The sequence below is a fragment of the Oreochromis aureus genome, linkage group 3 (genome assembly GCF_013358895.1).
Source record: "Oreochromis aureus strain Israel breed Guangdong linkage group 3, ZZ_aureus, whole genome shotgun sequence".
Classification (NCBI taxonomy): Eukaryota; Metazoa; Chordata; class Actinopteri; order Cichliformes; family Cichlidae; genus Oreochromis; species Oreochromis aureus.
The window spans coordinates 42,416,947-42,426,967 of NC_052944.1; the positions used below are offsets into that span (position 1 = coordinate 42,416,947).

The following is a 10,021-nucleotide window of genomic DNA, read 5'->3' on the forward strand; positions in this document are numbered from 1 at the left end:
GGACTTGACACATAATTTGAGGCACTTTGTGACAAAAGGGGGTCATTCTCCTACACTCACAAGTGGGAACCATACCACTGAATCCCTAATGTCCTGCTCTAGTTACTCACTGTTTCTGCAAGGGCAGATTTATCAGAAACCATATTTTATTTTATTTATTTTTATAACAGTTTTGTCCACCTCATCTCCATTTCTTTACTTGTTTTGCTCTGTCTCCTCTCACAGTGAGAAGATGATCTGCAGGATCCTGCTGCTCACCATCCTCACCTCGTGTGTCTCTGGTTAGCGCTTCACTTTATTTCCAAGAAAAAATACGACTGCCAGAGCTGTTTTTGGATTAAGAAAATGTAACTGTTTAATAAATTATATTGCTATAATTGCATACAATTCCTGAAGCAATAAGAAAGAATAAGGGTGTTAACTAATTCATGAATTGATTATGAAAACAACAATTCAGCAGCATGCTTTACACTGCATTAATAAGTACTTCAGCTGTCCACTAATTTATTTATTAAGGTCTCCATTTGCTATGTTTTAATGCACTGCTATTTCCTGAGGTGCACATGAAACATATGTAACCACTAAACACATATGGAAAGCAAAGATTAGCACAAAAATTGGCACAATTAAGCAAGAAGATCAAGGTAATTAACATCTGCATTTATTTTTAGTGTATTTATTAGCACATTAACACCATTTCATATTAATCATTTATTTATAATGATTTACTTTGGCCATTTCAGGACTTTGAGGCATCCTAAATAAAACTGGTGCTGGAATTGTGTTTATTAAAGCATTAACAATTTTATTTGTCTTATAAGGTCCACAAATGGTCAACTTTAAATGCCACATAAGCAAAATAACCAAACAAGTATAAAGCATTTAAAAAAAAAAAATACTGGCCTTAAAAACCAAGTTTCTAAAATCAACTACAAATTCAGCTTTCCATTGGGCTGACACTGTCTTTTCCAAAGTTTAGGAGCTACAACTTTAAAACTATGGTCACCTCATGAGTAGCTGAAATGTCTTTATTTATGACTTTTTGTTTTTAGAATAGAAGCATTCTGTTCATCATGAAACCTTGATACATGCAGTTTCTCAGTGTGTCTGCTCCTCTCTTTCCCTCTCTGTCTCCTCAACAGGATCATTTGTAGTCAATGTGACACAGACCTCCTATCAGGCAGAGGAGAACCACAACATCACACTGGAGTGGACGTTCACCACCAAACCTGACAGATCCAACAGATCTCTTTTTATCCTTTGTAGCTTTTCTCACAAATTGCATGAAATATTACCTGACCGTGTAATCCCAGAAATATTAACCCCAAACAAAACCTTGTATCGTGTGGATCGTGGTGAAGAGGTCACAGATTCTCAGGACAAAGACTTTACAGGAAGATTGTCTAGTGACAAAGACGCCCTCAGAGAAGGAAGAATCAGACTTCAGCTGTCCAGACTCAGGACTGATGACTCGGGTCTGTACCTGTGTGAGGTGAACACTGATCATGGTTCTGGCTATAAGAGCTGTCAACTCAATGTCACAGGTATGTTATTAAGAAGAGTATTTTGTCTTTTTTTGTTCTTTTTCTTTAAAGATGATTTCACTGTTGATTTGCTTAATTGTCATTTATAACTGAAACATACAGCATAATGTGCTTTCAGTGGCAGTAAATGATTGTCAACAAGTATCTTTGGGTCTTTTGAAACAGCAGCTGATGAACTTCCTTTGAGTCCTCGAGCAGAGAGACGAAGAAACATCAGCTTTTCTGCTGGAGTGTTACTGCTGATTGGAATACCAGCAGCAAGTGCCGTGGCTCTTTTTGTCTGTGTTTTTTGGGTGATCTTTTGTAAAAGCGGATGAGATGTGGGAGACACTCCTTGTGGAAGAAATGGTGATCCTGTTAGTCTAAATTTCCATCAGGATGCTGTTTTTTACCTTTAGTTACAGTCATAACTCTGTCTTTGTTCAACATCTGTTTTAAATGATATATAACAGAAAAGCAAAGCAAAGCTTTTCTGTGTTGCATTATGTTCCTGTCAGGGTTTGATCCAAAGTTAATACAGCACCAGTGACTGATGTGAGTGTACAGGCTATTATACAAAACAGCTTCTTATTGTATTTTGATGCATGCTCAATCATCCAGGTAAATAAATCCCAAAAGGTTGATTCTGTTTATCTTGACGTAGCAGTTTCAATGGGAGAAACGTTTCGTCACTCATCCAAGTGACTTCTTCAGTCTCAGCTGACTGCAGGTTTCCCCAACCTTATAAACAGTACATTTGCACAATGACTGAAACCAGCCCACTGAATCAACAATGGGCTGTGAGGTCAATTTCTTGATCATTAATAACCAAATTGTCATGTCCATTGATTAAAAAGCTTTAGAGACACATAGGGGATGATATATGGCGATTCAAAATATCACAAAATTTTGTCATGGGATGCTTGATTTATTTTATTATGACTTTGTTATGTACATTGCAGGCTGATTGCACATACATTGTTCCTGATTTTTTTTTTTGTTTTTTGTTGTTTTTGTTTTTTCTTTGTTTGTAAACCAAAATAAACTTGTGATCGGAAACCTTTTTTACCTTGGTATTTGTTACTAAACATTTAAATACATTTTACTATACAATGACATGAATGCTACACATTTGCTTTTTCTGCATAGATTAAAAAAATACTAAAATAATTGTGCTGAAAATTAAAATCAAGTATAATAAAACGGGTTTTGACAGAGCAAATAATGAAAGCCTGCACTTTGCACTTGTCTTTACTGCATGCCAAAAAAAGCCCTATACATAAAAAGAACATAGAAGACAAAATAAATATATTTAAAATACTATTCCCATAAAACTAAACATTGGCCAGAGTGAGCTGCCTTATTGGAGGTTCCCACTCTCAGTTCAGACCAGACCCTCAGGATTAATTTTTGTCATGCTCATGGCTGAGACCCACAGTAAAAAAGCATAAATTTAGTAACTTCGATGTGCGTTTCCATATGCTGGTTTATGTTGTTAATTGTAAGATTTTTGGGGGGGTTGGTTTGTAGTTTTTCAGCCATCGGTGGGGTGTGAACTGCATTCCTGGCAGCAGCTGTATTTTTCAGTTTGAGGAAGGTTGAGTTTCCTCTGACACACAGTTTGATATGAACTGATGATCAATAAAATGTCTTTGTTTATAGTAAAGGGCCACCATCCAGCAGGCTGGACTTTGAGAGCTTTAACTATAACACATGGGGCTTTATTGTGTTTTTTGTTATTTTGAAACTGTGCTCATAACTTTATATCACTATCTGTTTTTTTAGTTTTTAAGTGACATTTTTAAAGCTACACATTTTACTGTTATCATACCAGTGCAATCCTCAAAGATATCACTAGATGGCACAAAGCACTCATGGGGAAACTTAAAAACCTCTTTGAGAGAAGTGCTGCTGAGTAAATTCCAGTTTCAGATGCTGCCAGTTTGCAAAGAGGCGATTTTTGAGCATACAATATGTGAGAGTTCTGGAAAGCATCTCCTTCACTAAGGTGAAACACAGACTCACAATGTCTGATAGGAAAATTGTTTTGGTTTTGTTATGCTTTTATTTTGAAATCCACTAACCACTTCCTGAAGGCCAGATGCATGGAGTCCACACATGATGACCAGCCATTGATGTTCACCTGAAGGGAATTCCCAGAGCTGAGGCTGTGAGTGTCGTAGTTTGATTTGATTTAGTTTGTTTGTATATTATTTATTTGGCATTAGTTTTGTAGTCTGATGATAGTTGGGTGTGTTAAAATGAGTACAGTATTTCACTCTATATATTTTTTTTGTAGGTGGACTGTTTGGGGGGGATTTCACACCTCAAACATTTAGTAAACAATTAGGGCAAATACAAGTAAACGGCAATAAATTACAGGTAGTAATAAAATATACTACTAACTCTTTTACGCTACGTCCACACCTACACGGGTATTTTTGAAAACGCAGCTGTTTCTATGCGTTTGGGCCTTTCGTCAACACGTAAACGGTGTTGCGATTCACCGAAAACAGAGATTATTTAAAACTCCTTTTTTAAGTTTATGTGTGGACGAGGAATACAGAGTTCGTCACGCAACGTCAAAGGTATGTGCCTCTTTTCACGTCACGCTGTGCGCCACGTTATTGTTTACATGAGATGAATTGCAGAATGGCAGATAGAGACAAAATACTGTTACTGTTAATCTGACTATCTTCAGGTTTTACACGCTTACATATACACACGCAGTTACTGTCCCTCCATTTAGAAAGGCAGAGGCGTGACGGTGTAATTATTTTACGTGTAGTTGGTTTTTTTCCTGTGTAATAATATTCAACATTGTTATCAATACATTTTTCAAAAAATGCCTGTCTGTGCAAAATGGGTTCAAAAACAAAAACAGCTGTGGGATACTGTTTGTCCCTGATTTGAACAGGGGGAACAAATTACCGAAGGATCAGCCTGATATTTGTATCCCGCTGTAACTTTACTGCATAAAGAGCTAACATGTCCAAAATGTCAGGAGTAGTTAGTCATTACAACAAGTGTTTGTGAACTAAAAATCAAGAATGTGGGATCCTGTTTGTCCGTGATTTGGAGAGCCCAGCGCTGCTCCCGAGGCAGGGAAAACTATTTGCAGGGGAGACCTACCTTGGCACTTGTGCAGGTGAAGCCAAAGGGAAGATATGCTTCACCATATTTTCTAGTCTTTGGCTTGGAAGGAAGTTGGTTTGGAAACATATTTGGCGATGCTTCATCTCCTGCTTTGCGTTTGTGTGGGAGCCCCGTCAAAAACCTGTCCATTATGCTAGCAGTGTCCAAGCTTTCTTTTCTTTTTTTCTTTTCATACCGCACCCCCCCCGCAATGGCTCTGGCGGGCCCCACACTTTGGGAACCTCTGCTGTAAGTGATGTTTGTGCTGCTGCACTGCAGCATGTAATTGTGCATTGCTTGCAGTTTTTCCCCTGTAGCTGTGCACCCCTGATCTTCCCAGCACAGTCACGGAAATCTCTCAATCTGTATCTCCATACCTGCATAATGTCAGTGGAAAGAAGAGGAGACAGCAGCAGTAAGTTTTTTTTAAATTTTTTTTTTTTTTTATCTGTAACTCTGTTTTTATGTAAAACATTTCTGAGAGTGCTGAAAGTGAAATCTCTGCTCTCAATATCATTAGATATAATGTTATTATTTTACCAGCTGATGTTACATTGTAATACAGACAGTTTACATCATTTACTGTCAGTGTTTGTCCTCCTTCTTTCTCCTGTGTCTCTCTTTAATCCATCGATTGTCATTTTTTACCAAGCTGAACAAATGATGATGTCATTTCTGGCACTGTAATGTGCGAACTCACAGAGGCACATTTTATAAGTTACACTTTATACTTTGCCGTAAGCTTGGAGAAACCTTGTGTTTCCTTCATCAGTCTCTGTATCCCTGATAAGAAGCTTCTTCATCAGAAAAGCAGCATGAAAACTCCTTCCTCTGCACACTTTATTCACAGCACAACAAGCTGCTCTTTAGCGTGAATGAAATGCAATGAGGCGTTCAGGAGCAGTAAGGAGCTGTAGGTTACATTAATATTGAAGAACTAAACATCAAACTAAAAACAAGTTAATGTCCAACTGTTTTCTGTTTGTTCTCAACATTACTATGAATCAAAGGAGTTTCATATTAAAGAGTCATGTTGTTGTATCTAAATGAGGCAGTAATCACAGAAAATCCTCCTTAAATGTTTATTTATAGACTTCTGTTTCTGTTTTGTATACAGACTCTGTTCAGGTTCCAATCAGACTTATAATTATAGAAATGAGTTCAAACCAAAAGAAGCTGAGTAACTATGTTTACATTCACTTTGATTTGTTCACTCAGCAAACACATTTATTTATAACCTTATATTTTTATAACACATAATGACTTTTTCCCCTGGAGGACAAACTCTGTAACTACAACACTGTTTCTGAATGACTGAATTACCTGCTTTGATATTTTTGCAATTTCTCAATGTGTGTCAGGGTCCTGGGTTTTTTGACTAAGTGTTTTGAGTTTCCTGTGCTTTTTGTTACTCTGTATTGTGAATTATGTTCTCATTGTTGGTCTTTTGTTACTCCCTTGAGTGTAGTTTCTTGTGTTCCATGTTTAGTATTTCCCTCTTATCATCTCTAGTCTTTTGGTTCTTAGAGTTCTCCGCCTTATGGTTATGTCTCTGTGTTTCTTAGTTGCTCTGTCTCCACCTTGTCAACTTCGCGTCTCAGTGTTATACTTCCTGTTTTACTTTGAAGGTCTGTGTCTCATGTGAGTGTATCCTGCTTTGCTTCCTTGTCTTGTCAGTTCTGATTTCTCCCAGCTGTGCCCTCCTTCTGTGTCTCATTCCCTCATTATTCCCCAGTGTATTTAAGCCCTGTGTTTCTCTGTGTCAGTGTTGTGTTGTCCCTCAAGCTGTGTGTTCCCTTGGTTGCCTCTCTTTAAAGTTTAGTTTATATTTTCCCAGTTTAGTTTTGTATTATTATTTGTGTCCCACCAAGCCAGCAATAAAGCTGTGATTTTGTGTTCACCCTCATGTCTGAAAGCCTGCATTTTGGGTCCAACTCCTGCCTGCCACACAGCGATTCTTGACATTGTGTCTGTTTGTAGATGTTGTAATGAGTGAATAAAGCCAGACTGTAGATTTTCTTTATTCTTCTTGTGCTGACTGAGCTCATGTGTTGATGACTCTTCACCTCTGTCTCCTCTCACAGGGAGAAGATATTCTGCAGGATCCTGCTGCTCATCATCCTCACCTCATGTGTCTCTGGTTAGTTTACAACTTCACTTTATGAACTCCAAATAAAGCTCAACAACAGATTTGTTCCAGTTCTCAGTGTGTCTGCTCCTCTCTTTCCCTCTCTGTCTCCTCAACAGGATCATTTGTAGTCAATGTGACACAGACCTCCTATCAGGCAGAGGAGAACCACAACATCACACTGGAGTGGACGTTCACCACCAAACCTGACAGATCCTCCAAAACTCTCAACATCCTCTGTGAACTCTTCATCAGTCATAAATCCTCAGTCCTGTATCATGTTCATGAAGGTGTTGAGGTGTCAGAGTCTCAGGATGCAAAGTTTTCAGGACGAGTCCAGAGTGACAAAGACGCCCTCAGAGAAGGACGAATCAGACTTCAACTGTCCAGACTCAGGACTGATGACTCGGGTCTGTACCTGTGTGAGGTCAACACTGATTATGGCTTCAGTGTTGGAAGATGTCGACTTAACGTCACTGGTAAGTAAAATTTCACAAGAGTTCATAATGATTTCAGTAAGAGTGAGTTAATAAAATACTATTATAATAATATTTTTGATGACTCACATGTATTTGGTGTCTTTGCAGCTGTTAGAGATTGTCCTCAACCTGAGACATCAAACACAGAAAGTCAAGGAAGGATCGGAGTTTACTGTGGACTGATAGCAGCCTTGCTGCTTCTCTGCTGCTTTTCATTCATTTACTGCCTGCACAAAAAGGAAGATTAGTTCTGCAGCAAAATGTACAGCTCAGCAAATGAATCACCAAAAATAATTAGATCAGCAGTGAAAATGATAATACTGGAGTTTAGTTTAATAACACAGTGCCACAAAATAATAGTGTAATAATTTAATTTTACAGGCTTAGGTATTCATTGCCACTCGGGCGGTTAATTTCTTCATGCCTAAATTCAACAACCTGCATGTGTATAACTCAGGAGCTAGGCATACAAAGAAATTCTTGCACACGTCAGTGTCTGCATTGCGCCTGCTGTTGGAGTTTTACGCTCGCAATAGAATCTTGTTTACTCTAATCAACAGACTTTTGACTGTCTGGAGGGCAGAGCCCAAAGAAACAACACTGTTCTTTTGTTTTTTAAACACTCTGGTATTGACAAGAACCATATGATTTTCCCAACAAATAAAACAATATGAACAGTAGAATTTACATGTCAACACAAAAATGTTCAGTTATGCATGAACTAGAGTATAATAATCACTTTCATCTTAAAAAAGAATATTTAATAAATGACTGACATTTTCCTGCTTTTTAGCTACTCTTCACCAGCACCACTAATTTCTGAATGGGCCTTTGAATGATGGATGTTTGGATGAGGAGTTTGCCTCATTTTCCTAACTTCCATTCTCCAATCTGCATTGTCACCTTCCGTATGAGCCTGTCTTCATCGTCATGTGCTTCAACAACTCTGGCAAGTTTCCATTCATTCAGGGAAATCCTCCTCTTTGAAGATCACAATATCACCCCCCTCCACGTTATGTCCTGCCACATGCCATTGCTGTCTCAGAACGATGTTTGCCACATATTCCTTCCTCTATCTGTGCCAAGATTGCAGATATTGGACCCTTCTCCACCATTTTTAGCATACAGATCCTTCTTGACAAATTTACCTGGAGGGGAAAATGGAAAAGAGGATTTCCTGGTGATCAAGTGATTGGTGTGAATGGCTCCAAACTTTTGGAGTCACCGATGTTATTGACAATGAGTGGGAGGTTATTCCTAATGGAGAGAGCTTCATAAAGGAAAGTCTTTAAAGAGGTATCATCCAACCTTAAATGATTGCAGTCAAGGACTGTGCTTAGTACACTTCTCACTGTCTGGATTTGATGCTCCTGGTAGTGACTCATCCCACTCTGTGCCTCTCTGACACATCTCTTGCAGCACCTTCAAGAATGACTGGGGCTAGAAATGCTAAAAGGTCATAGGAGGAAGCCACAACTGCAAGAATCCCTCAGCGTGTCTCTGACACCTTGAAGCAGAAGCTACCATTTTCACTGTTCCACATTATACCTAGCACTTTTTGGACTGGTAAATCATTATGGTTAAGGTCAACATTTTTGTTGTAACAGTGGATCATCGATGTACTTCCACCTTCATCTCCGTTGACACAGCATGATCGTGAGAATGTACTTTCTTCAACTGCGCCTTGTGTTGATGGTGTCTCTGCTGGAGAGTGATCTTCATGCAATGGAGTGTGGTGACTCTTTCTGCATATCCCACACATTGCACCGTTTCTACAGTCTTTAGAATTGTGACTTTTTCCTTAGACATACAAAACACAACTTATTTTCTAGTATGCATTTTTTCTTATCCTCTGCAGACATTTCCATTAGGCTCTTGCATTTATGTATAGAGTGGGTTTTCACCACAGCAAATACATGTGTCAGTATTTGAGTTTTGTGATTGTATGCTCCATTTCTTTGGTTTCTTAGCATCTCTCAACTTGATTGCACCAGGGTCAGATTTGGCTTTTGATCTTGATGGATCCAGCTGCTCTGTGACATAACGGTTCCATTTAGATGTCACCCATTCAGAAGTTTGACTAGTATTTTCTCGTTCACAGTCATTGAGAACCTGTAAGCCCTTTATGTGAGGCATTACTACATGTTTGGAGGAAATCATTGAATTCCTGTAGCTTGTGTACTGGAATTTCCTTTATCTGATGATCTAATGCAACAGGGGGAAAGATAAATGGAAATGACACATAATTAGAAAGGGCAGTAATCCTACTAACATACACACATGCAGCAATGCTCATGAAGATCAGATAATATTTTAAGCATGCATTTCTGTTATTAGCATCTTGTCCGGTTGACTTAGTGGGTTGAGAAGTGATATATAGAGTAGTTGACTGTTACTATATCATGGGAAGATTCCTGAATTAAAACATGAGTGAACAGAATGCTGCAGAGGGGTTAAATGAGTGGAGACTCTAATAGATTGTTGAGTTTCTTGTTTCTGATGTGTGGTGGAGATTTTATCATGACATACACCTGGTTACATGGGAAGAAACTCATTATCTAATAGAACATCAGTGTTTTGTGCATTGTGTGGCTGGTGGGTGGAAGGTTTGGGGGATTTATCTGGATAATGCATTTTTCGGTACCAAGTTTGTTTTATCTTTCCAAGAGAAAAGATATGCTTGGACCTGTCCTAAACTAGGCTTTCATTTTATTTTTTAACAGTGCCCTTAAAAAATGAGTATGCCTTTACGTATG

General features: G+C 38.4%; 1 protein-coding gene and 1 long non-coding RNA gene across 4 annotated transcripts; both read left to right on the plus strand.

Moving 5' to 3' along the window:
- The first annotated feature begins 225 nt into the window (after positions 1-225).
- On the plus strand, positions 226-2,054 carry LOC120439371. Its single transcript, XM_039610310.1, has 3 exons — positions 226-281; positions 1,143-1,544; positions 1,710-2,054. The coding sequence occupies exons 1-3, from the start codon at positions 233-235 to the stop codon at positions 1,859-1,861; spliced, it is 603 nt and encodes a 200-aa protein (XP_039466244.1). The 5' UTR covers positions 226-232; the 3' UTR covers positions 1,862-2,054.
- Positions 2,055-3,672: 1,618 nt separating this feature from the next.
- On the plus strand, positions 3,673-9,575 carry LOC120439373. Of its 3 annotated transcripts, none has more exons than XR_005612598.1 (5): positions 3,673-3,693; positions 4,962-5,073; positions 6,743-6,798; positions 6,906-7,265; positions 7,374-9,575. It is a non-coding gene; the product is annotated as an uncharacterized LOC120439373 (long non-coding RNA). The 3 variants fall into 3 exon arrangements; XR_005612599.1 differs by lacking the exon at positions 3,673-3,693 and adding an exon at positions 4,097-4,111; XR_005612600.1 differs by lacking the exon at positions 4,962-5,073 and having other exon boundaries at positions 3,675-3,693.
- Positions 9,576-10,021: the final 446 nt, after the last annotated feature.